This window comes from Anser cygnoides, chromosome 14 (assembly GCF_040182565.1).
Source record: "Anser cygnoides isolate HZ-2024a breed goose chromosome 14, Taihu_goose_T2T_genome, whole genome shotgun sequence".
Taxonomy (NCBI): Eukaryota; Metazoa; Chordata; class Aves; order Anseriformes; family Anatidae; genus Anser; species Anser cygnoides.
Window position 1 is genome coordinate 6,895,241 of NC_089886.1, and position 27,995 is coordinate 6,923,235.

The 27,995-nt window shown below is 42.1% G+C and overlaps 1 protein-coding gene across 6 annotated transcripts in view; it reads left to right on the top strand.

The window, feature by feature from the left end:
- Nucleotides 1–1,552: 1,552 nt before the first annotated feature.
- GRIA1 (glutamate ionotropic receptor AMPA type subunit 1) overlaps nt 1,553–27,995 on the top strand; it is a 187,694-nt gene continuing 161,251 nt past the window's right edge. The window contains exons 1-2 of one of the 6 annotated variants that reach the window (XM_013176001.3): nt 1,561–1,810; nt 14,809–14,991. In XM_013176001.3, the coding sequence (XP_013031455.2) occupies nt 14,883–14,991 (109 nt within the window). In that variant the 5' untranslated portion in view covers nt 1,561–1,810; nt 14,809–14,882. Of the gene's footprint in view, nt 1,811–14,808; nt 14,992–27,995 lie in introns of all 6 variants that reach the window. The other 5 variants (XR_010834958.1, XM_013176000.3, XM_067005527.1 and 2 more) reach the window with 5 other exon arrangements.

Consider the following 27,995-nt stretch of genomic DNA (forward strand, 5'->3'; position numbering starts at 1 on the left):
ACCCCTGAGCAGCCATGAAAAATTGAATGAATGCCCTTTTTTAAATTCCATAACTGTTGAAAAAGAAATAACACAAATGTGAAGCTTGGTGACTCTTTTTGAATGGAGCCTTAGCACTGACAGTGAATGCATGACAAACACAGCTCCATTGCCTTTCTGCTGTGCTCATTCCTAAAACAGCAGTACTCAGAGGGGAGCATGCGCCAGCTGGAGGCCCAGCCTTCCCTCGGTTCCCTGTCGCTGAGTGAAATGAGAATCCAAAAATGGGTGAATTTGACTGAGTCTAAGCAGATCTTGGTTGCAAAGCCACCATAACGGTTATGATCAAAATACCAAGCAATAACTAAACTAGTCCTTCCAGGCTTGGATTCCCTTCCTATCCTATGGTATGAGGAGCTATTTTATTTGTCTGACCATCCTCCTCCCCACTGTGCTGCAGAGCTGATTGCTGAAATCTCCTCTAGCACACAAGAAGCAAAAGGGGATCCTGAGAGACTGTGAAAAGCTCATATGAGTAGAGAAGTTTGAAAATGAAACTTCCTTAAAGTAAAAATGTCCATAATTTCCTCCCAAATGCCTCCGCAGGAACTGAGGAACAAAAATCGCAAAATCAACAGAGGCTTCTATTTTCCCCAAGGTGATGCACAGGAGCTGACCTAGCAAAAGCTTGTCTTTGTTTCTCAGCTATGGATTTTTTGTTTTGCTTTGTTTTGGTTTTGTTTCTAACTGTACCAATCTAGCTGTCCAAACTGTCTCTGTTCCCACAGAATAATAATCAACTTCCTAGTTCAACAGCTTTATGTCATGAATATTAAAAAGAATATATGAATAACATTGCTCACCAGCACTATCCTATCCATTCTAACCTCAAGAAAGTATTCAGAAACTCAGCAAAAAAAGCACCTTTCCCACACATAGGACTTGTGTGTTTCTCCGATAAGGATCCTACCTACTCTGTGCCTTTCTGCTGTCCTGTCTCGAGGCCCTTGTGCTGTTGTTTTTGCTACTGTCAATGCAAAACCATGACCCTGGAAGTGGAGCTGCTGCTCCCTCCTCACTGACGGCAACGTGCAGGGCAGGCTACATGCCGCAAAGCCTGTCAAGCCTTCATTTAACATGATGGAGAGCCTTGCCAAGGAGAAACACTCCCTTATTCATCACCGGCTTGCTAACACTCTGCACAGGGACCCAAAATGGCTGCCTGGCGCAAGATAAGGTCTTGATGGCGTTTAACCTTCTCTCCTGGGCTATGGAAGAGGGAAGTTGTGATTAACAGCCACCGCCACGCTGCGTGCTGAGGGCCGAGCTCTGCCCTTAAAAGGTGTCCACAGAGCTGAAATACCGTAGTTATTGTGGCTCTGACATCTTTTGCAGCCCCAGAAAAAAATAAATATATATATATATATAGGGTTGGGGGTGGTGGTATTGATTTCTGCATATATTATATTTTCTGTCCACAGCTTGCTAGGCCAAGGATGACTTTGCCCACTGGGTCACCAGAGAGAACTTCTTCCCTGGTGGGCACAAACCTGCAAAGTGCTGCCCTGGGCCTGGATTTGGGCCTGGGCACGAATTTGGGCCTGGGCACAAAGCGTTAAGGGCAGGGCTCTTCCTCCCGCAGCCCCGCACAGGTGGTGAGAGGGAGGCCAGAGCTGAGGGAGGTGCTGGGGAAGCTTTAAAAGGCCTGAGGAGAGGCAGGAGCAGAGCTGTGCCTGCTGTGCCCCTCTGGGTACTGACTTCACAGCAAAGCCCTGCTCCAGCTGACCCCCACCTCAGGAGGGATGAGGCCAGCCCTGCTGAAAGCTGCAAGGTAAGACACAGTGGAATTATTAGTAAATATAACAGTGGTCATCCTGAAGTGGTATGAGTTTAAACAAGTCCTCTGTTCATCCGTTCTCTGTTAACAAATGAGTGGTGGTATTTCTGAAGCATTTTTGTGGGTTGTGTGGAGAGAACTGAGCAGCCGGGTCCTCCCCTGAGGTGTGGAGGTACCAACTGGGCTGCTTTGGTGCCCAATGGCTTGGCTGGAGGCAGTGAAGTCTTTCTGAGGAAATAAGGGAGAGTGTAAACCCTGCCTCTGAGCTGCTGTATTACTGTGAGTCCTGTTGATGACTTACATCTGATGTTGGTGATTAATTAGTATGGCTTGGAACCAGGTGGTACCAAAAGGCCCTCTTGCTCCATCAGCAGTGAGCTTCTCTGCTGCTGTAGGAAAAGTCTCTCAAAGATATTCAATCTCTGTAATGTGGCCAGAGCTGGTTGAAGAAGGAATGAATATATAAGGCTTTACCTTACAAACAATGGTTATGTCAGAAACAAAGCTTCAAGTTTGCCCGCAGAGTAGCACTGGGGTGTTCTCAGTGATATTTTTCACTATTTTTTGGTCTACATCTGTTGTTTTATTCTGTATTGCTTAGTCTACTGTAGTGATACAGTATGAGCCATCCTGTGGTTTTTGACACTGCTGAAGAAAGCTACTTATTTGTCTTTTATTAGACCAGCCTGAAATTCCAGTTGTCCAAAATCTGAAGTTCAGCACCACAAAATAGCTCCCTCAGTAGCTACCAGGTAAACTGCAAGTGATTTGTTCTGACTCAGTCTCTGCAGCTCCCTGAGGAGAAGCAGGGTAAAAGGATAGTTTTCCTTAGGGCTCTGGGCTTCCCCAGAGGTAGCTTTCAGGCTGTCCAGCTCATAGCTGGGGAGGTGAAAATAACCCAACTGTACTCTGCTACGTTTTTTTGCTCAGAAGGCATCTGACTTGATGGTATGCTGGCAGTAATGCTGCTTTGTGAGAGGGAGCCTCCATCCTCCTTTCACCAGCTTCTTTGGTCAGCTGTCCATTCCCTTCCCTGTAATATTTTTTTGTTTCTCAACTGAGCTGTGTTAATGCAATTGGTGATGTGTGGTGTGTGTGTCTATAGGCTGTAAATAAGCGTTGGTGTTCGGACTGAGGAATATTTTAAAATCACTTTTGAATGGTGCGTCGTCAAGCCACAGCCTTCAACCTCACCTGTGTGAGACCTCTGATTTCTCACAGTGCTTGACTGAAAGGTGAAGTGATCTGGAAAGGCTGCTGCTGGGGAGTGGACATGTATTTGAGTGTGCTGTTTCATAGACAGGAAAGTTATTGGTCTAGTATTAGCTTGACACTGACAGGTCTTTGTCTCCCAAATGCTGTTTATATCTCTGTTTTAGAAGCCAATAATTTAGTATGAGCTGGCAATAATTGTAGAGCACTATAATGCGTCTCTCAAACTATAATGTAACTAGTCAGTTAATAGCCGCTGAAATTCCTTTCTATGCACTGCCGTAGATACCTTGGAGAGATGAAATACATGGTCTTTGTTCTTTATTAAAGCTTTATGGTAAGAGCTTTGTTCTTTGGCTCAAAGCCTATTTTTTGTCATTCTGGGGGAAAATTTTTGAAACTAAAACTAAGTTTTTAAAGCTTTGTGCATGTGAAAACACTTCCACGCTAGCTTGTAGCCCTGGAAAATGAGTTCATTCCTATCTTCTGTTGGTGAACAGAGGAGAAAATGGCTATGGGGGGGCTTTGAGTGTTTTACCCACAGTTCCTCCAGGATGGTGTGGAAACGGTCACCCTGCTAACGAAGGCTTTGGTGTCACACTGCAGAATTGTATGGAAGGAGTCTCCTGGTGTCATCTGGGAATACACACTGGCTGAGCAAGGCTCAGATTGTGTTGCTGTATCAAGGTGATGATGTTTTTGCTTAGCAGGGTTTGCAGAGCACCAATATGATGCCATGAGTTACCACGTGGCTTTGACTAGGAATGGTTTGTCATACCTGCTACCCAGCTGCTAAAGATCCCGTGTTTTCTTGTTGTGTAGACACAGTTTAGAGTAGTCATTACTGTTTATTGCAGTTCATTAGTTAAAATAATTATCAGTAAAATGAAGTTCTACCACAAAATCTGTGGCTACTCTTATGGTTTTATTCACCACAAAACTCTTCCAGGCAACTCGTTAAGCTGATACAAACTAAGCTGGCAAAAATCAGCAGCTGGAAAGTTATATCCTTTGTGGAGTCCAGCTCAGAAATGAGGAGGTGGAAAAAAGCATCAAACTTTGAGCAAGTCTTGCCTCCCAGGGCTCTGGGTGAGAGTGCTCCTTCCACTGAGGCTTCTGTGATGCTGAGCTGTTCTTCAGGGTGATGCCACAGAGTGGCTTCCTTGACAGATGGCAATGAATTGACAGCTTAAAAGGGCTCTTTGCAGAAAAAATGACACAAAGAAATGTGCTCTGACTAACAGATGAAATCAGTGTCACTGAAGTAGGGAGTGGATTCTCCAGGCAGGTCTGTTCCTTTGAGTTTGTGTAGAGAAACTGCCTGAGGACTGTTCCTGGGCTACACACTGTGCCTGAGCTGTGGGGGGTTTAGTAGGTGAGACGCGAGGAAGTGATACGCTTCACTTAGTGAATGGATGTTCAGAATGCTTGCTGGGAAGATTTGTTGCATTTGCATGTCCAATGTGTTGTCACAAGTTGATGCTTTATTCATTTTCTTCCTAAACTTTCCTCATTTTGGACATTCTTTCTGCACTTTGAAAGATGGTGCGTGTCACTTATGCAGAGCACTCAGAAAATAATCTTCCATTCTTTGGGATCCTCTGCCAGGGTTCAGCTGTATGGCATTGTTCATTTTAAGAGTCCCCCTGGCTATCTGAACTTGGCCCTGATGGCTGTCAACAGCAATTGGTGAGAGGGGTTTTATCTACAGCTATAATCTGTTCCCTGTTGCTAGAGCATTTGCAGTCAGAGGGTTTCCCAATTCCTGCTTTGCATTAATGCTTTCTCAGAACTCCTGGAAGCATTTTTTCCACCCCCTGGTATTAGGCAGTGTCTTTGCATGTCCCTCTGTGCAGATAGGAGCACTGATCTCTGCTAGGTTTCACATGGGCAGCAGTGGTAGATAGGTATAATAAAAGCCTTGGAGCTTCCCAGTGGAAGGTTCTTGTGCTGCGTGATGGATGGTAAATAGAAGGAAACTGTTCAAAGCTTTCCAGCTGAGAACTATTTACAATGACTTGCAGTTTTGGCCTCTACTAAGATTTTTTTGTTTCCTTACCTCTCTTCTCCTGTTTGCTGTGAAGTCCTGCCCTAGCAAACAGGATTTCTGAAGAGGATTTCCCAGTCTCTCACACTGTAATAAGAGAAGCCAAAGTTCACCAGTGTCATGCCTTAAGTTGCCATAGTATATTCTCTGAAATTGAACACTAAGTCCATACAAAAGAAAAGGAGCAAAACTCAAAGCAGGAACAAGCACTTCTGTATTCAGTTCTAAAATGCATCTAGCTCTAGATGGAAAGTGGGAGCAGTGTAAGGTTCACTGGCCATTGTTTGACAACATAGGATGTTTTTCTGTACTTCTGAAACTGTGTCAGGACTTCTGTGCTACACGTAGTGTATCCCTTCTGTCTTAGTGCAATGCCTGAACAGCAATAACAAAATAAGAAGCAAAGCAGATGGCAGTACAGAAATGCTTGGTTTAGTCAGATGAGGACAGAGGAATGAATATCCTGATGATTGGATGGTACATGGTATTAATCATATAGGTTAGTCACCACTTAATATTTTGTCTGCTCACGTATGTAAACCTTTAAACATAGACCACTATTGTTGCAGATATTTGTGCTGAAATTATCCTGTTATAAAATGTTTAACAGCAGCCATTAATAGGACTGAAATTGATGGGAGATTCTGTTGATGGCTGGATGCTTTAAAAGAAGCTGCACATAATAAAATAGCCTTGAAGTAATCCCAGTTTGTGGCTTTTTCCCTCTCTGTAGAAAATACTTACTTTTGCCCAGGCTATCTTGAGGTAGAGGGTGGCCACCTCTTGCAACTTTAAAATGCTGAAGTTTTGTCTGCTACCTGCACATTTCTTTCTGAATGCAAGGCTTTGAAATGTAAGCTGCTTTATTAAAATAGAAAATATGGTATTTAGTAAAAGTGTTCTAAAGTCAAGGGTTTCTAGAAAAAAAAATTGCGTGTGTTACTGAAAACTTTGTTTCTTTAGAAGAAAATTATTGGTTTATTCTGGATCCATTCCATAGTCTAGATCACAGCATGACATTTCCTTCAGTAATATTAGTATAAACGCAAGGGTTAGCATGCTGGAAGTGCATTGTTAGGAGTAAGCAATGGGTGAAAAGGGAGCAGGACTGACTTAAATCAGTGTTAGTCTGAAGATTAAGCTTTAATAGTGGAATCTACAAATTTAGCCTTTTAAAAAATTACATGTGAAATGTGGATGTTACTTTGGCAGAAAGCATCATTGCAGGGTTAATTGTGATTTTTTTTTGCAAACATTGCCACTACAGAGAACCTAGAAAGCAAACCGTTCTGCTTCAGGCAGCCACAATGCTACAACAGTGGTGTTGCATGGGTGTAATTGGAAGAGAAGGAAGCTTTCTCCTTATCTCTGTGCAAACTGTAAAATCCACATGGAAGATAACATGGTATCAGTGCCTCTGCATGGTTGTTTCCCTGATCTAGAACATCAAAGTAGATTGTTTTATTTTTGTGGCAATGTTCCTTTGCTAACTGTGCCAAGCTTCACTCTCTGGAAAAAAAATAAAAAACATTGGGAATTATTTGCCATTCAATAGGACTAATAACTGAAGAAAATATTATTATTCACATACTTATTTAAGACCAATTTGATAAGCTAAGTCCTACAGGGAATAAAGGGCTGAAAACTTGAGCTTTCTGGAACTAAATTTTATTTTTAAATGATTTCTATACTGTGCAGTAGAGCTCTTAAAGGACTGTTTCCTTCAATTATTTCAGCTTTGATTTTTGCTTGCCATAATACAACACTAATGGTAATACAAGTTGTAAAGATCAAGTCAGACCTTACTTGTGTGTTTCTACTGTCTCCAAGCAGTGCCTATGAACCCATAGGCTTCAGTAGGTTTGACCAAGAGGAATTACTGTGTAGCATCTGTGCATTTGTAATCTAGAAACTTGATAGAATTCATTCCCTCTTCTGGAGCATTGCTTTGTTGCAGAGGTTGCTTTGATTCATGGTGTTCAGCATCTCCTCTTGAGCAAAGGGGATGGTGGGGAGGCACTGGTGGATCATCAGTGGTTTGGTCCTTCCCTAAATTCCTGGTGAGTGATTATTCCAAGTGGAAGAGGAACCTGAAGATCTTTGAGAAATGCCAATTAAATGCACTACTACAGTTGTGTAAGGGTTTGGGGGTCTGCAGGGTAAAACTTGAAGTTCTCACTCTAGTACACTCTTGTTAACTTTGTGCTGAAATGATAATTTAAGCCTTATATGTGAGAATTAAAAGGTTTTCTATACAGGTATCTTAAAAGCACTGAGCGTATTGGGGATGGATATGCTTAAAATGTTTTCAGAGTTGATCCATGCTTCGGTTAGTGAAATAAAATGGCCAGACTTCCATGGGGCTGAGGCAACTTGCAGAGTGGAAAGTATCCTGGGTACATTTACCAGGCAGCCAGGGCACAGGGTGTACCCCTTCCTTTGGGAACTGGTATACATGGCATGGGTGCTGATGAGATGTAAAAGGGGTCAGTAGCTATGTGGCTGATGTTAGCTCTCCTCTGGCTCTGTATGCATAGGTACAAAAAGCTAATTTCCACTGCAATTAGATTCAAGAAATTGGATGCCTTTAGATGTGTGTATCTGTAGGAGATGCAAGCAATCATTACTGACTTTAACATTTAAACTTGCATTGACATTTAAGGTTGAAGTCAGCATTGAAACTTCCAGTGAATTCATGGGTGCAAGTTTATATTTAGACTGTATTTACAGAGGAGCCCTAAGGCAGCCCTCAAGTCCAAACTCACCCTCTCCACAGTCAAAGAAACTGCAGGCATGTCCCTTGGCGTAGCTGGAGGCCTCCTTTCAAAGCATGCAGGACCCCAAGGACCCAAAACATTCAGTGCCTTTTTATGCTGCTGATAGCTTCCCTTCTGGCTGCTCCAGCCTCAGTATAAATGGGATGAGCTAATCGGAGAGTACCAGGCCCTTTAGGAAGAATGTTGTCATCCCTTAAGTATCATGCCTTTCTGCTTTATCCGCAGGCTCTGTCCACACCAGCAATATTGCCTTCCTACTTCTGTCCCCTTCTGCAATCAGAAAGATGGTCAAACAAGAGAAGAGTTTGCATGGCGGCAGTTCATCTGGGGAGGGACTTTCTGCTTAATCAGAGCCTCTGGGGAGTGTTTACACATGGGGATCTTGTCCAGGCATGGAGTATGCATGGTGTTGACTGAATATGTGGTGCTTTGGAAGGTAAACCGAGCTTTGCTTTGTCGGATGGCTGCACCAGGAAGTGCTGCCAAGTTGCTGTGCCGTGAGCAGCCACCGGAGGACTTTGTGTTGCTGCCATCCAGCTCATTAGCTTTCAGTAGCTCACACATGCTTATTTATAAAAAGTAAACCTGTGAAAACAAGACAGTACGTCAAAGTCAAATTACTTGGTGTGATTCTCCTCCTTCAGCAGGGAAAGATGGGGGGTACTGTACTCATTCATCTCCTTTCCCTGCAAAGTAACACAATTAGCAGTGAGAAAGGGCTGCCAATCCAGTGAATAATCTTAGAGATCTCCAAGCAGTTAAGCATGTTAATTAAATTGGCATTGCAGCAGGAGTTTGTTAGCAGAGTTCCAGTGATCTTTTTTGGAGGAGACTTTCCCTGTGTAATACTTGAAGACTTCCAAGACTAGACTGACTTGGCCTGATTCTTCTCTGCCTTCTGATGGCTTTTCATTTAGGGGAGCTGCTCCAGGTCTTCACAACTGTAATCAAGGCATGCATTACTTCTCTTAAAGTGTATTTCTAGTTATAGGCATATGTGGAGCTGTATTGATTTACTCTATAATCTCCTACAATCTGTTTCTTCTAATGGCTTTCCCTCTGTTTTGGTAACTGTAGGAATTAATAGCTACAACTCAAAGTTGGAACACCTTTTTGGACTCTGATCTTGAGACTCTCCATCTAGATTTCTAATCTTAGCATTAGTATCAACAGAAATGGTGCCATACAATGCTGAAGAGTCTGTGCTGTCATCACAAGAACTCTCAATGTTCAACTTTGTTTACCTCCAGCTAAATAAGGGCAGATGCCCTCTGGGATTTTGCTTTAAAAATATTGGTACTTGTGTTCTGTTGTTTGCAGGAACTTACATCACTTACTCTGCCTTGAAAGAACAAGAACATCTTATCTGGATGTAAGGCTGTATTCTGGCTTTTGGATGATAAATACATGTAACCATGATTCAGCAGTATAAATCAGAAGTAGCTCTGCAGAGGTCAAAAGTGTGATAATGAATTTCAGTGCAAGAGGAGAGGGGGGAGAAAAGCAGTGAACTGAAACTTCTATGTGGGTCTAGTGAAGTAAAATTTGTTGCAAGAATTGACTTCAGTGGGAATTCAACGCAATAATTAACTGGTAGTCCCTTCCTTGTGACTGCTCCAGGCCAGCATCAAGGCTGGCTTTAGAAAAAATTTAAGTCCCTGGGTTTGGCAACTCTTCAGCAGTCTGCCTTTTGCTTCTCTCTACCTTGGTGTCACCACTTCTGTGAGCAGATTGTCCCCACTAGTCACTGCTAGTGAGCATTTGATTCCTGGGAGTGGGGAACGGGTCAGCATAGTCACAGCACCCTAGGTCGTCATGGCAAAACCCTGGGTGGAAGATGTAATGCCTTCATGTGTAATGTCTGCTGACACCCCGTATGAGATGTCAGGTGAATGCTGAGTATTGCACAGCATGCGCCCAGCTCTGCTCCCCTCCCTGCCGTTCCCATACAGGGGTCTGCCCACACCCCTCGAGCACGCAAGGGCACCCCTTCTCCTGTCCCGTTTTCAATGCCATCACTTTAAAGGCTGCTGGAACTAGTTCATGGGGGGATCATTGTGCCTCTTTTCCTCTAAAATGGATCTGTAGGAGGTTGGATGTGCTGAACTAGTACATTTCTAAGGACAAAAACTCCTAATGTTTTTGAAGATTTTTTTCCCCTGTTACCATGTTGCCAAGCAACATTTTTACAGTATCAGCAGCTGGGGAAACTAAACTCTGAATGTCTGAAAATGGATTAAAGGAGGAAGAAGCCACCTCTGTCCTTTGGCTGTACCCTTCTACTGCTGAGAAGAGGGTGTACCCCTCACTCCACCAGTGGACTCCCAAATTATTAAGCTGGAACCTGAGTTTATTCATCCTCATCTGTCTGTAGTTAACTCTTGAGTAATACTGGATGGAAATGAAAGTCTTTGCTTTGTAGCTAATAAATTCTTAAATAATACGGCTGGGATAGATCTGAAAGGCCTTCTAGTCCTTTCTGCTGTGGGAGGTCACTTGCTGTTATCCTGTCACTTATAATGGGATCGTGGGGTGACACAGGTGTCAAGCTTCTACTTAAAAATCTAATGTTAGGGCATGCACTCAAAAGTTCCTCCTCACCCCACAACAGGCAATGCCTGTTTACTCATGCTGTCTAAAGGAGGTTAAAAATGATGCAATGCATGACTCCCTCTCATGCCACTGGCAGCAGAACCTGGTCTGACTTAATTATGATAGCCCGAGGCACACAGCAGACTCCTGACTGCTTTGGCATTTCTAGGGAAGTCTTTTGTCTTGTACCATTTGTATGGATAGGACGCTGGGGACCCCAGTGTGCTGAATGCTGTTCGAACACACAGCAACACACTTCTCACTCTGCAGAATTTAGTCTATCTTATTTCCAGACTTTTTAAAAGTGTATACATTACCATAATATCTAGAGGTCAACAAAGTTCGGTCCCATTGGGCTAGCACTGTGCCATTATGTAGTAAAAGATGGTTTCTGCTCCAAGGAATTTATATTCAAAGGTGTTTCACAGTCAGTTCTCTGACTCCTTTCAGCTTCTGCTTAACTTTAACACTAGAATATTTTCTAATCAAGGTCTAAAATCCATATATGAGACTCTGTCTCAGGTGACCTTCTAACCACTCAAAAACTAATGAGGATGGAGGAAAAGCTGAGCTTTGGAGCTTCATATTGTTTTACAGGCTGAGTGATCTGTGTGCTCCATGCAGGGCAAAGAGAACTCTCTCCCTTTTTGAGCAGATAAATTGAAAGTAATGGACTTTGTAAAGACTCTCGGATCAACATAAATGATAGGTCTTTTTTGTCTTCATTTCCTGATTAATAGGATGCAGTAGACGGCCAAATAACCTTTACCAGATAGAAAGTAAGAAAAACATTCTCTCAATGAAGTCTCTTCAAAGGTATGAAAACCTTGCCTTTAAAAGTCATCGCTCCAAAGAGTTCCCTATTATAGCTGAAAGGTGTCAAGATCCCAAAGCCATATAAGAAATTTACTTAAGACACTGCATGGAGGCTGCCTGGTGAATCTTGGTTTGACAGTTTTACATACATATTAAATATTTTCAGGACTTAAAAGCTATTTCATGGTCACTAAAATGCGGGCAACTCTTCAGCTGGTGATCAAAGATAATTCACAATTATCTCTAGAAGCAGAATTATGTGTAATAAACAGAGCAGAAAGAATTATTTCCTAGAAGAGTTATTTGAGAAAAACCTTTAAAAATACAGAAGTGATTTTCATATAGCTAGTGTTGGAAGCTGAGGCTGCTGTAAATGCAGCTAATAGGGTCCATTGCTATTTGGCTAGATATGGTAAGATACCTGTGAACCAGATTAACCCTTTGTATTAGCAAATGATGTTGGTGTGTGAACCTGCAAATGTGCTCTGGAGTAGATGTTCCTTTTGGTAACTTCTGATAAGCTTGCAAGGAGAACCTGTTTCTCTTTTGACTTATTGCTTATCCTTCTGGCAAAACTGCTTCTTTTAGCTCCATATTTCTTTCCCTTATGTTTCAGCTACACCCAACAACAACAAAAAAAATGTTCAAAGTGACTAAGGATAACCTAACAGCACTTTATACCTCAGGGAAGGAAAAAAGAAATAAACTATCCCTTTCCCTTCTGTTAAGATTTTAGAACCAGAATTCAGACCTTCTCCATAAACTGAAAAATCTGTTCCTTTCTCCCAACTTCCTCCATCCCTGTTTCTGTGTAGAGAAAAAGGAGGTGGGGGGTGTTAATGGTAACTACAGACCTCTTCCTGTCCTCTTACTGTGGACAGTTCAGAAAGTACAAAGGAGGCTTTAAACTTCAGTAGGGTAGCTGAGAATACCCCCTGTTACACTCACCATGTTGGTGATGGTTGCTAAAATGGTCTGAACTTTTGCCTTATGGATATCAGAGAATCTTGCCCTGTTCTGGCCACAACACAGGAAAAGAAAATAAAAAATTTGTTGCAAGATAGGATCAAGACAGAAGCAATATCCTCCTCCTGTTTTTGAAGAGTGCCTGCACCAGTGATACACCCCTCCAGCCAAACTTTCTCCCTTCACCCACAACCCCTGCAGCTCTTAACTGCTCTCCTCGTTCTACTTTTGGCTCTGCTGGCTACTTGTGGACTCCCTATGCCAGCTGGCCAGGGGAGCATGAGAAGGGTGTCCCACCAAATGGCAAACAGGTTGTTCCTGACTTCAATGCTTGAACCCAGCTGTGGACAAATTGTCATATGAAACATCCAATTTCATTAAATACTGAAGAGCTGCAAAGCCAGCATTGTAGCTTCAGAATCCAGCCATGAGTCTGTGCTAAATCATGATTATAATATTCATACTTTGGCTAGTTTCTGTGGGGGATCATTGCCATTTGATTCTTACTCCAAATTATTATCATTTAAATATTTGCTGATATTTTCGAACATGATGAAAATTAATCTTCAACAAACATCCAGTGTAGTAACTGAAGACTATCCAATACCCATTAACATCAATGGAAGCATTCCTGCTGGATTTGGCAGGTACTGAATAATTTTGGGAAAGAAGAACTTGCGATAGAGGTTCCCATTTCACAGGTTAGACCTTCACCAATAATTACTTTGTGGAACAGAATTCAGAATAGAGTATAGGCTTCCCTAGACCTTCTGCACTAGAAACTGCATTCATTATCCACTGTATTTGCATATGTAATAGCTGTGTGATCCACAGTGACAGTATCTCTAAACTTGGAAAGTAAAATCTATATTCAGAAATATGGCTGTGGGCACTGTAGAAACAGCTTCAAAATATCTCATGATATAACAATAAGTGATGTTACATCTTTAGGCCTGTGTAACCTGGTGAAAACTGGGCCAAGGTCTCTCACATTCCTTGGTGACTCACCAGTTATGGAGTATGATGCTGCTGTTCTACGTTTGACCTGGACTAGAACAGAGAAAACACCTCCCACTTATCCAGCTGAGCTTAAGTTAAAAGTCAAAATGTCTGCGCTAGAACATGGAAAACACGGGTAAGGCATAAGTGCAAGGTGGATACCAGCATGTGAAGTCTTGCCTGCTTAAGGATAGGTGTAATCCTTGAGCTGAGCTGGATAGCTTCAGCCCTCTTTTTTGGTTAAGCTTAAAGCATCAGAAGACCTGGTATAGGAAGATCCAAAGTATTAGAGGCAAATGCAGTGTATCGACAGAGCAAAATCAGCACAGACCTCTTGGGGTGGAGGCAGCTATATTGCAGCGTATGCCAAACTGTTTCTAGTTGGAGTGCTTTCCTGGTACATGAAAGTTGGTGTCACACTGCATCAATAAGCACTTCTGCAGCTGCTTCGGAAAGAGGTGAGAGGTAAAGTTATGCCATGGATTAGAATCTGGGATCAATGCTAGGATCAGTGGGAGATTTTAGTGGTGAGATTTCTAAACTCTTTATCAACAGTCTGTAAAGGGGCTGAGCAATGAAGTGGCAACATCTGCAGAGTGTATAAAGAAACACTGCAAACTAAATCAGCTTTCCAACAGGGCAGCAAATGCTATCCCAGTCTAGCCAAGCCTGCTGCTTAAATGTACCAACCCGTTTCCAGACTGGAATGCTTTCATAGCTGCCTTAATGTTCAGGCACTGCAGGACCAGTCAGCAAATAGAAATAAGTGAAAGCAAAGCAGAGTCAGGCCTTTTAAAGGAAGAACAAAAGGATGATGAGAAAGGGAGGGAGCTTAAAGGAAATCTTGTTTTAAATGGAGTTAAATTCACTTAGTGTTTGGTTAGTTAGTCTGAACATCACAAAATGCATCTCAAAGATCTTCATGTGAGAAAACAATTTACATAAATCCACTTTGAGAGCACTGGCTTTTTCTTCCTCCATTGGCTGTTCCGTATGGCTGTGATTAATAGTGGTCACAAATGATAATACTGAATATAACAGGAATGAAGTAAGGGCCTTTAATGAAAGTAAATCAGCTTTTAATTGAGACTTGCTAAGATGGGGTGATTAAGTTTATGTGGATATGAACAGTAGCAAATGATTCCAAAGACACATTTGTTGAGAATTAATTTTGTAACAGATGCAAAGGCCAAACCTGCAGATGTAAACTAGAGATGAGCTGGCTCAGAGCATCTGGTACAGTTTTGCTGTATGCTCAGGGCTGAATTTCACCTAGGCCTAACCTGCTCCCATCTCCACACCAGCAGTTGTTTGCAGTCATTTGTACAGGTACAGCTGCTTGCCAGCCCACATCATGGGGTTTTGACATCTGCCTGAAATTCTAGAGTTGGCTGTTGAGGGCGTTAGGATCTAAGTTAATTTCATGCTTGTGGTCAAGGATGAAATAATCAAATTGCTGCTAAAGCTTTTAAAACAGGGTGCAATGGGACAATCTCCTGCAGGTCCTGTGTTTTTTTTCCCCTACTATCTTTCCCTTGTGCCAATGTCTGGAGCATAGGCAATGTGTTTTGACCTCCCTACAGATGGCTGGCTGTTGCTTGCTGCTGGGGATAGCACCATTACTGCCACTGTGACCAGCGTGGATGGGTACAGAGCCATGTGGGGAACTCCCTGCTCAACCATCACCAATCGTGGCCAAAGCAAGCTGCTGCTGAACCACCCTCAGTTCCTGCAAGCTCAGCAAGCAGATCTCCAGGTTTCAGAAGGTACAAACATAATTAACATAGGTTAGTTCCCAGGCCTCTATTTGGTGTTGTATAGCTTGAGTGACTGCAATCCAGATACTGTCAATGAAAAGTAGAAATGATCACAAAGACTCATCGTCAGTGAAAACATTCTTTGCTACTCGAACATGTTAAAACTGACCCCTGTAGAAAAGGTTTTCATGTTCCAGGTGATTCTGTAGTGAGATTGTACTACTCTGAAGACAAATGACAAGGTCCCAAGCAGGTCCCTAGCTATCAGGTTTCCCCAGTATCTCTAGTATTGTTTTACAGTGTTTCATGGAAGTGTGCTTTAACCTCATTTTGCAAATGAAGAATTGAGGCAAATAGTGAGGGCCAGACAACTCATATGCTTAGGTATAACACCCCTTACCCTAGCCCGTTAAATGTCACACTGTGAAATTAGCCATCTAAACAGGAGTTACAGAAGGATAAATGCATCATATAAATGTATTGCCTCCTTTCTGGAGTGATAAGGAGACCAACACCAGGACATCCAAAGAAGAGCTGAGCTTGTGGGTTGATACTTGAAAGACCCAGGCCACCCAGTGGGCCTGTGACTCTTATGGCTACAGTTACCAGGCAGAATTCATCTGCTACAGAACTTTCTGAATCCAAGGTTTCCTCTAAGGAAAAGCAACAGCATAAAGTAATGAAGTCCCTTTCCTTAACTGGAAGGGGAACCATTAAAAACAAACGAATAAATGGGACTGAGAAAAATGGTTTGTAGATATGAGTCAATTATATTAATTAGAGATAGTGTGGGAAGTGTACTCCAGAGAAGTATCAATGATAGTCTTATGTGTGAAAACTAGTGTATTTTGCCTACCTATAACATTTGGTTTAACAAAATGTAACGTCTCCCTATAAGTTTTACCTCTATTATCCTTAGGCTATAATGATAACATACTTTTTCAATGTTTCTATTACTACGAAGTACTCAGTATGCAGAGGACAAAATAAGATATCACTGAATAAAATGAGTCAACTGTCAGAAGAAATAAAACTGGGCCACTGATGGATTTTAAGTATATTTCATTTATTAAATCTCCCTTTTTAAAATTTGCATGAGACTACTGCAGATTTTTCCTGTCCTCTGTAGCAGCGTGACAGAAGCCAGAGCTGGGAGCAGTTCCACTGAGTTTTGTTTTTTATGCCTCGAGAAATGGCATCTACCTGAAATGCTTGCTCTGAGCCCATTTCTGTTTAGTGGTATTGAAGTGTTATTGCCATCAACTATTTACAAATGTAAGACAAAAATGGTATCAGTTTCAATGAATCAAAGAAATAATTTTCTGTTCCACGCTGCAAAAATGACACATTAGCTACGGTTAATATGTTGATGGATTAAAATGTCTTCCTGAATGAAGTTTCCTTCTTAGGCTGTGAAATGCTCTCTACATAAGTGACAACATAGCTAAATGCAGAAGGCAGGGAATGGTTTTACTTGGTATGCATTGGGTTTAGCAGGAAGAATGCATTGATTTAAGCTATTTTCATACAGAAGCAGCTGCAAAATTCCACTTGTTTAGTTTGTATTCCAGTGGTGGTACCAATTTCTACAAAAGCATATATGTATATGCAAGCTTTATACTGGCTTTAGTTTTTGGATATCTAGTAATATTTTCTGTACCTAAAGATAAGTCTTCCTTCATGCGTATAGGAATATTCTGTCAAACAATTAAATGTGGAGTAAAAGCAATTTTCTGGGATATACTACAAAATTATACTACAAAATCATGGGGCTTAATACTACAAGGTGCAGATATTTCCTGGAGCAAATATGCTAGAGAACATGCAGATATGAAATGCAGTGCCAATGTGATATAGTCGAGGCTGACTGAGGCATCATTGTTTAGGTCTGAATTAGGCGCAGGAAGATGTGCCAGGAGAGGAAGAGCAAAAGTGTTTGTTAGTTTATCTGATATTTTGTGTTAAGTCACGTTTGGAAGCAAGATTGTTATATTTTTATATTTTCTATGTTCTATCTTTTATATTATTCATAAGCAGTTGAGGGTATATATAAAGGACTTAAGCATGGTCATGTCAGGAATACAGTGCCATTCCAGCCAAGATCTTTGCAATACTGCAGAACTTCCTATCTATTATTACACTTCCATATGTGCAGTAGTTACTGCAGCTGTAGACATCCATGCATCATACCCACACACCACAACTATGAAAACAGGCTTTGCACTAAAACTTCTCACTTCTAGTTTGACTTCTGCAAGTATATTCAAAAAGCTCACCTTCTAAAAACAAAACCCCTTTGAAAATTAAGAGCTTAAAGATGCAAGAATTATTTGGATCAACTTGGTTGAAACTTGGTATGGGATCTAATTGCTTATGGTCATCTTCAAATGTGTAAAGGCTTAGTCAGCACCTGAGTTTAAAAAAACAACAGAACAAAACTAAGCTCTATGATTTTTCATATGTATCTGGAAATACCTTCATTAAACATATTGGAAAAATACTTTTTTTTGCAGGCAGTGAATTTTTGCTTTTTATAACTATTCTTCAGTGATACAGCTGTGTCAGGTGTGTGGATATACTGCTGTAGCATCCTTCATGGAGTAATTGATTGCTCCTGCCCCACATCCAATCTATACCACTATAAACTCACATCTTGTTATAATTGCTTTCACACAAAGGAAGTTGTACCCTTTGCACATCTCAGTATGGATAGGCAATGTGTAAGTCATTTAGAGCCTCTGCAGGCTTGTGGCAACAGATTAAAATTAGATGTTTAGAACTGTTGCCACCCTTATCCATCTGCCTTGCTTTCCTACCAGATGTCACTGCCCCAGTGACGTACAAGCTCCTTGTGAATCAACTGAACCACTGCAGTTTTCAGGCTGGTGCATTAAAGTAAAACAAAAGAGTCAGTTTTAACCTAATATATCAGTGTGACAATGGAATTCTGGCCCAGAATTGCATGCCAGTATTTCACAGGACCTCCAAATTCAAATGCAAACCAAAATTTTTAATAGTTAAAAAAAAACCACACACATTTCCTATTCAGATTCATGACACACATCATTATGCTTGCTTTTTAAAAGCAGCGCATAAATACCTGTTATCCTGTGAGCTCCTTTCCCCTGCTGTTCCAGACAGGCTTTGAGTACTGATGCTGTGTTTATTCAGGATAACAAAATACGTTCTCTGGTGAATAATAAATTGATTTTTTTCCTTGTCCTTTTAGATCACTATGAATTTTTTAAAGGGGGAACAGCTTTTTCACTGCTCCTGCAGCAGCAATTTGCTGTCATTTCATGGAATTGAAGGGTAGTGCGAGTGTCTTTTTAACAGACAGTGCAATTAACATCACTAAAAGAAAATTAGCTGGAGCAGCTAGGTGGTACAAAGTGAGCTGATAGTTTGAAGTTACCTAAACAGCTTTAGTGTGTCCATTCTACTGTCAGAATTGACACAAGAAGCCTTTTAAGAAATCACATCAGTCACCCTTCAAAAAACTCAAATGCTTATCAAAGCGCTCAAATTTTGTGGTTTCTCAGATGCTTTCTTTGCAGGTTTAGTGATGGGAGAATGAGTTGTGAACAGAGGTGTCTGCAGTGTCCAACTCACCCAGCAGAGCTCCCTTTTGATTGCATCTCAGTGCTAAAAGGCAAAACCCCTCAGATTCTGAGGATCCAGTTGACCCCTGCACATCCCCAGTGGGGGGCTGAGGGCTCCTGCAGTCTAGATGTTGTATGTATTTCAGTGGCTGTCACTCAGATCTGTCATCCTGTCAATTATCAACATGCCTTTGTAGCCTGTGCTTCACAGGGAGTGACAAACTTATTATTAATGTCTTCAGTTATTGTTCCCTTCTCAAACTTCCTTACATGTGGATCAGTCAGAGGCTTCTTAAGCTTTCTAAGGCTTCTATTTTTGTTTAATAACTGGAATTCCCTGGAATGAAAGGGATACAGTAGGATTACTTCTATTGGTTAATAAGTTTTATCCTTTCAGCTACAAACTCCCAAACTCTCCCTGGAGATGTGTAAACCTATATCCCAACTTTCTTTGTAAGAGTGCTGCCTGCACCAGATGTTCTGAGTCAGAATCCCAGAGATAATGAGATTCCCTTAAACATGTTTATTAATAATACTTAATCTTTGGCCTTCTGAGCTCTAAAGTTCAATAGGGCCACGTTTTTGTCACTCCTCCCTAATTTTAGGAAAAAAATGCAGTTCTGTTTATGAGCAGATGCTGAGATTGTGCATATGAGATTCTGCATGAACTTGTAACATGGAGCCCTGAAGGAAAAGCTCAGCGATCATGAGACTGGCAATTTCATTGAGATCTGGCATCTATGGAAGGTACCCTGAATGGTAACAGGGTGGGCAAGCTCAAGGTTTAGTAAATTAGAGCCTTTAATATATACTGTGTGAGAAACAGACACTTGCAGAGCTTGTATCTGACATTGTATTATATAGGCAGAAAGTGAACAAGAATCAGTTCTCAGTCTTGTCCAGGTTATATGAGTCTTTATGTTTCTGTCATCTATTCTTATTCAAGTAGGACAGCTGGACAGTTGTTCAGATTATCCCAGGACACTAATCCTGACAAGGCACTTGCTGATGTACAGACGAATATTTTTTTCCTGAGTAGTATAACTACCCATTACAGTCCTGAGCTTCCCAGGAGAATTTAAAGTTAGAAAACTATTCCAGGAATACAAGGGCTCAGTTGCAGAAAGCATCACCTTGTAAGATAATGCACAACATCCTTTCCACCTTCTGTTTTCTCTGACATTATGCCATCAAAGCACAAGTTCAGAAACCCACCCCTAGGAGCCCTGGAGGAAGGTCTGTCTGCTTCCTAAGCAAGTTATGTTGGGGGTTTCTGATGTTCTTGTGCCTCAGGGAGGATGCTGATGGCCCTGGGGGAGCCTCCTGTCCTTTGGATCAGGTCCTGGAAAGTGCTCTGGTGAAGGATAGCTTTTGCTTGCATTTTCCCAGCATCCCATATTTTTCCCAGCAGGAGGCGGTGGTGTGTGCAGTCATTTACCAAAAAAAAAAAAAGCTGTGCTGCTCTGTTTGCTGCTGGCTTTCAAAGGGCTGAGCAAGTGTATGCAGAAAGGGGAGAAGTATTCTGACCAGCCTCCCCCTGCACCTGGCCTGAGCACTGCTTGCGCTGCTGTTCTCACAAACATGTGTTGGTTTCAGAATGGTCTGTTCTGTTCTGACTTGGTGGTGCATGTGAATTCAGCTCCTGGATCATGTCTGAAGCAACAGGAATAAAGACTCACCATCAGTTATGTGAAGTTAATTTTGGGGGTGGGGAGATGTTTTTTGCTCCTTGCCTCCAGCAGTGTTAGTACTGGTTCCTCCAAGCTGGAAGCAGTGATGCACCATGTTAAAATGTCTGCAATGTCTGCAGCTTGGAATAGCTGCAGCTTGTGATAAATTATTCCAGGTTAGCAAAAAGGGGAGCGAGTGTTATAGACAAGTTATTTTGACATCTCTTGTTTATACTAATTTGGATACACACAGATGGGAAAGGTTTGTCTGGGCTTGCCAAGTTTGTTGCAGTCCAGAGTAGGTAGCTCACTTGTTGTGAGGTGCTGTAGGGCATAGCCTCTTGGAGGCTATGGTGACACCACTTCTGTTTGGCCAGGAAGAGTGTTAGGATGGGAAAGCAGGAAGGTGTTTTGTGTGATTGGACACTGGGAAGAAATGGGAACAACTTTCCATTGTTACCTATGCAAATGGAGGAGATCAGAGCAGAGAGACTTGTTTTGTTTTTTTCCCCTTCCTCACCCTCTTCACAGAACAAATCACTCCAGGAAAACAGGGTTATTTTGGTAATGTCTTCCCAATGGTAAAGAAGAAATAAGGATAACTAGAGAAGCATTGGCTTAGGCACTGCCCTGCTCCAAAGCTGGGCAAGCAGCGAGCTGTGCCATGCTCCAGGCACTGTGGGAAGCTCTGTCCGCTGGGCTACACCAATGCAGAGCCTGCATCTAACCTCGCTGCATGGGGCACCGTGCCTGCTTTTATTTTTGTCTCTGGCTTTGTGAAACCACTAAAGGCCCAGGAGTCCTGCCCTTAATGGTCAAGTTCAGCAGCACAGTCTCCAGCCTTTCCTGCACCTGGCAGGAAGCAAATTCCCTCAGCAGGTAACAGCATTTGGGCCCCTCCTCGTGTCCTTGCACAGTACTTAATGGCATGGTTCCTCATGGCTTCTGTCTAGGAAAAGGGCCCCCTTCTAGGGGGATGGAGCAGAGGGGTTAACCTGTCCTGTGTGGAGTAGGTCTGTAGGTTTGATGGTGATACATGAGCAGGAAATTCTCAAAGTTAAGTGTTTCTGCAGTCTTGCTGGGAGAACAAGGCAAAACCTTTAGACCACAAGGGGTACACAGATTAATGCTCTGTAAATCACTGTACTGCGGGACGCAGCTCTGAAGATTTACTATATATGAAAATTTCCTCTGTGTAATGAAGAGATTCACCAAGGACAAAATACAGAGGGGGAAAGTAACAGGGCCAGGCCAGTCTCCTGTACAGATCTGTGTAGTGCAGTAAAGGTGCAGACAGCCTGCTTGGTCCCTACAATGGGCAGCTGCTGTAGCAACTCAGGGGAAGTAGCTTTTGTGGGACTGCCTTGCTGTGCTGGTTGACAGCCATACCTGCCCCCTTTTCACACCTGTCAGCTTAATTAAACTGAGTGCCCTGGGAATGGGGTGTACAAGAATCAAAGTAATTCCCCCACTCCTCAGATGGGGAGCTGGGGAGCTGTGTTGACTGCAAGGCAGCCTGTACCCTGTTTCACAGCCTCCCCAGGTGCTATTCTTTTGTTACATGGTCCTGAGCAGTGCTCTGCTTTCAAAACACCCTTTCTTGCACATAGATTTCTTGCTTCATCTAGAGGTAGCACAGACCTGTTATTTGCAGTTCCCTCTTACATATTTGGAAATTGTTCCCCATTAGTATTCTCTTGATTAAGCAGTCTCATATCTTTGAGGTTCCCTGCTCAGCTGTTTTTTCTAGCCTAGAAGATAGACATTCAGCAGCCAGACTAGTTCTGTGTAAAAGCTCAGCTCTAAAGAGCTGCTGTGTAAGTTTTATACCCATATGCCACCAAAGCCTTTTGTGACATCAAGCGAAGGTGCTATGTTATCAGATCGGGACAGGTCTGCAGTGGAGGTAAATCAGCATCATCACTTCTGAGAGCTTTGTCTGCACCAGTTGCACAGCTAGTGTAGTATTTTCCTAATGGTGAGGCATGACAAGTGTTAGATAGGAAGGAGCACTGAATGTTTTCTTGATGTGAATCACCCAGGAGAGCTGGTAATAAAGGTACCTGAAATGGGGAAGTGAATGGAGCTGACCAGGGAAGTCTAGACAAACCTGGGTATAATGATGCCCCTTAATTTGTGCTTAAAGCCACGTGTCTTTCTATTTAAAAAAAAAAAAAAGCATAGAGCCCTAACTGGAGTTTATGGTAAGGGACAATATGGTAAATATCCAAGTAGAAGTATTGGAATGGGAATAAGTCAGCCAGAACTGATGACTGAGCTGTTAATGTCCTTCTCTGATTTAGATTGATTCTAATTGCAAACATAAGTCAGTTGATTGTATTCAGTCTTTATTTATGATCAGTTCTGATTACACAAATTATGACAAATATGAATTAGGTTGTAACAAGCCTAGCAATAAGCTCTGTGTTGCTAGGTAACAAGGCAACATTATTCAAACAACCCAATCAAGGGGAAGCAGCAGAGCTATTGTTCTGTTCTCGCTCTTTGTTCTTTAGGCTTGCTGTTAAGAGCCTTTAAAATGTCTTCATGTTAGTATTTGATTTTCTGGGAGGAAGGGTAAGGCTTGGAGGTTTCAAACAGGCACCTTTGCATAGTTCCCCATTTAACAAAGGTTGTTGGAGCAGTGGATGTGAGAGCAGCGCAGTGCTCAGGAGTGATGCCCTCCTGGATGCTGAAATCATTGCAGAGCAGCCCTAAAACAGAGCTCGGTCACCCCGTTCCACTGCTTGCAATGCATAACTCGGTGCTGCCTTCACTGCTGTCAGTTTGTCTGCTGTCCTTGCACTGTTGGGTGGAAGTAGTATGATGGGTCATAATTTGACCCCTATTTTCATGACTTCATGTCAGTCCCAAGGACTGCTTCTAATACTAGAAAATACCATCCCTGCATTGGGAAAGCTGGCTGAGACCAGATGGGATCCAGAAACAGCTGCAACTCTGCAAAGGTTCTGTAGAGATGAGCTTGGTGTGAGGTTCCTGTTCAGGACAGAACCGCATCCCATAAAATGAGCAAAATAAGAGTGGTGAAGACCAGAGCAAGTAGATTGGCAGAGTCATGGATGAGTTTAGCACAGTGTTTGCCTACCTGGCAGTGGGCGTCCTAACAAAGAGCTCCAGGCTTGCTTGAATTGGTGTCCTGGAGGTGATCAAGCCAACAGGCGAACCCCATGCAACCTGTTCCCTACTGATGACTAGAGCAGGTAGCTTTTAATCAACCTGAAAATAACCTGAACAGCTCACTGAAGCATCTTTGCTTTGGAGATATGTCAGGAACACTTTCAATCTTTTATCTTGCCTGGAACAGCAGGAGAAATGCCACTGAAATAAGCCCTGTAATTTCTCCTCTGTAATTATACCTGTCACCACTTCCGATGGAGCTGATATAAATAGCCAGGTCTGCCTTCTGTTTGCGTTGTGCTTTTTTAATACAAAACAAAAAGGAGAGGCGCAAACTGTATAGCCCTACCTCTGGTGGTAAGACCAGCCGAAGATGTATAAAATAAATGAAGCATTCACGCACTGCTAATTTGCTCTGTATTTCTAAGCCTGACACTATATACAACACATTACTGCTGTAAGTAATCTTGTTTGCTAAGAATAACTGTCTGTAGGTTTTATGTCATATGAGAAGGTCAAAGATAATGAAACAAGAGGCATATATGTTAATGTATGGTTTTATTTTTGTATGCCCAGTGCCTATGTTTAAATCCACATTTGTCTGGAAACAAAAGGCAGGCCTGTGCCAGTGTGAAATGAAAATCACTGTGCTTTAGTCAGCATTCATCTGAATCCTTGTGTAAGCCAAGGGGAATTCACAGCTCTTAGAGATGTAGGAGTTGATGTATTCCAGCAGAGAAAAGAAACTGCAGTATATTTTAAATTGTTCCAATCTGAATACACTGGGTGAAATTTGGTAGGAGTGTAAACTTATGCAGTGTAGCTAATGGCAGTGGAGCACTAGTAATTATACCAGATGACTTTAAAAGTTGACCCAATGACCAAATAATTATGATTTAGACTGGGACAAGAGAACTTGGTGGCCTGGCTGATCATTACTGACTGTTACTAGATGCCAGCAGCTTTGCTAGGACACCTAGCTTAGGATTTAAGAACCACTGTAAAGGGGATCTAAAAACTGCTTCTGACCTTCTCAGTTTCAATGAGAGACAAGATGTAGTTCTGACCTTGCTTTTAATAAGCAATAAGCGAGCGTAAAATACATGAATAAATACTTTAAAACCCTTCATGTAATTTCCATTCCCTCTCAGTTCCCACGAAGAGAAATCATATGAGGGATGAACTAATGTATTTCTGGAGGGAGTTCAGTTACTGTAATGATGACTTATAACCAGAAGGTACTAGAAAGAATTGAAAATAATGAGAAGGAAGGTTTGTTTTTTCTAAAAGTAGAAGTCAAACAACTGATTTTAAAAACAGTAAAAAAAATTTCCTAGTCAGTAAAGAGATCTTCACCGACCACAAACTCCTATTTTGGGAGCAGAAAGTCAGCAGACCACATCCTGCATGGATTAGATTGCTGTGGTTTTACTGGGTTTCAATTTATATTGATAAACTCCATGTTTATTCTAGCCAGGGGTCCCCAAACTGTCTTCAAAGCCTATGATAACCATTGACAATCCAAAGACATTCCCCCCTCTGCTTACACAAGTATAACAGCCAAAGGAGGCTCACATACATCAACTCAGACATTCAAAATCCCAGCTCTTTTCACAACACCCACTTCTAAGCTCAACAATGAGCCCAATTGTGTTCTGCTCCCCAAGGTGAAGATGACATTCTTCCGTTTGTGGCTGAGCTGAAGGATGTCAAAGTCCAGTTAAGATGTAATTAGGTGTGTTCCTTTACATACACAGGAGTATTCAAAGCCCCACCAGTGGGTGCTTGCAGATGGAGCTCTCCCACCTTAGAGGTCACTTGCACAGTTAGGTCCCATTGTGCAACACAATAGTTATCACAAACCTCTCATCCATGCTTCCCTGTTTGGGTATTCTCAGAAAAATAACACTGGGGCTCAAAGCCTGATTTGTCTGAACAGCTCAGTATCTACAAACTCATCACAAGAGTCAAGGTAACTTTTCTTATGTTATATATAGCAAGAGACAAAGAAAACAGGGCTATTGTGCAAAGTGCCAATTAAGCCTCTTAGTGAGCCTTATAAGTAAAACTCCTCAAAACAAAATTGTATTTGCAATGCAGTGAATCATGAATGATGCTGTACCAGGTGTCAGGGGAAAAAAAAGAAGAGTGGAAGATTTTTGCAGTGCTTTGTTCTGAAGCAGTTAAGTATCGTCACTTTGAAGTAATTGAAACAGCCCAAGTGACTGTTTTGCAGTTTTGTCTAGCAAAACTCTGTGCATCCCAGAAACAGATTGTAATGCTGTTGATGTGATCTAAGGTGATAAACATGTGTTAATAAGCTTGGACTCTATTTAAGGTTGGAGAGACTGTTCCAGGAATTCTGCTGCTCTGTGTATCTCTGGCAGAGCGTGTGGGGGGATGATGGGACACAGTTGAACCCAGTGCCCAGGAAGGGGAAATCCTATGTGGTGTAAAGTGTTCAAATGCGTGCCAGTTCACAAATTACTATTATTACATATAGGAAGACACTTTCAACAAAACCGTTCAAAGCTGCCATGGTTCAGCTATTCCTCTATTTTTTGTTTTCACAAGTCCATTTTTGGCAAGTCTCCAAACGCCCCTATTTTGCCTTTCAGTACTTCTTGAGGTGCTTCCTTAATAACATCCTAGTGAGACCTTAGCTCACTATTAGTGAGCCTAGGGAAAGCCCACATCAACTGATCAGAGGATGCATGGATCTGAAAGCCAGCTTGCTCCCCTCAGCAGTAAATGAGACCCTTCATCTACTCTTGGTCTTTCTTCCCACTTCTCTGGATGTCTTTCCTCTTCACTTAGCAATGAGTTCAGCGGGGCCTTAGCTAAAAAGGAGGCAGCAAATCTGAAACATTTAAATGCCACTGTCTTCCTGGTGCTGGGAAGTTAATAAATAAATATATTGCTGTTATCACCATCCCCTCTGTTGGACATCTTCCTTTAGAAGCAGGTGCCCTTCCACACTACCTCATGCAGCCCTGTTTGGAGGTGCCTCTAAAGCCTTTTCTTTTTTTCTTTTCCAGAACAACATAGCACAGTTCATGACTTTTTTTGTCCCTCCAAACAAGTACATCTGGCTGAGCACTTCTTGAGAAACCAAAGTTGTACAGTTACTGAATTTTTGAAAAAATGAAGAGGCCCTGGTGGGTCTGTGGAGCAGAGGAGTCATCATAAGTGATGAACAATTAATGGATGTGAATGTTAGCCATTTTCCGCAACAGTTAATTGATACAAATGTGTGGTGAACATCTCTGCTGCTTCGCTGCACCTAAGAGCTCTGAACTCAGACTGTACAGCGTATGGTAGGAGCTCCCTGGCACTGCAGCTTTTACTGGGTTGATTGAGAAATATAATCCACTTACTGGACAAGACAAACTCATGAAACTTGCAGGTTCTGGGAATGTTTTGCAAAAAGCTAACAGCCACTTAAGTATGCATGAAAAAAGAGCACAGCATGACCCTCATGGATAGCAGCAAATCAAATCCAACCTGTTTGTGCAAGAACAGAGCCAAAAAAACCTTTCTTTTATTTTTACCAGCTCTGACATTTAGCCAATCTGAAGAGGAAAACAGTCCCTGCATCTTTCTTTTGTACCATATTGACTTCAAAAGCAGAGCTATGTGCATTCTATTTATTACATTGAAGGATTATGGTAAAGGCCTCTTGACTAAGTCCTAGCTTTCCAGTTATTGTAAATTGCCTTAACACCCTCTATAATCACTGTAGGTAGTCATGGCCACAGAGCAACTCATTTCACGTATGTGAGCCAGAGGATGTATTGCCTCGAAAGGAGAACAAGTAGTTGAAGTCTAGTTGACTAACACAGTCTGGATGTGTAGTGTTAGATGGGAAAAATCCTCTGACTTGCCTGCCATCACACTGATGGAGTGGTCATGCCTGTTCCTTGGAACTCAGCCCTTCTGGTCTCCAGCATGCTAATGTAGGAAAAAAAAAAAAACTTCAGAGAAAATGTGAGCATCTTGCTGAGTGGAAGAGATATGAGCAAAGTCAGCCCAATGAACGGAAAAAAGCTAATGGTATGCTGATCTTTAAGAGTGGCCTACAGTGCTCTGGTTCTTGCCTGTTAGCCTCAAATCTTTCCTTGGAAAGATCATTTATCTTGGAGTTCACATCCATGGACATTACAGGCAGAAGGTAACCAGGATCAGCCAACACTGGTCTAAGACTGGTCTAAGGGATAATCGTGCTTGACTAACCTGAGACCCTTCTAAGATAAAATGACTCTCCACTTTAACTTCACTAAAGCTTTTGACACAGTCTCTCTTGTAGCTCTATTGTAGCATTCTTGTTTGTTAGCTGATGAAATATCGGCTGGACAATTAAGCAGTTCAGCTAACTTTCAAGTTCTGATTAGTAATCAGTGACTTGACCCTCCAGTTCACATCTGCTATCAAGAAGAATACACCATGGGTCATATTGGGGCCAGTATTGTTCAACATCTCCACTAAAGACTTGCAATGAGATGACAAAAATAGGGTGGTAGGGTGGATATGCCAGGTAGTAGAGCTTCAGTTTAGAGGGAACTGGGGAAACGTGAGGACTGAGACATTGGGAAATTCAATGAGA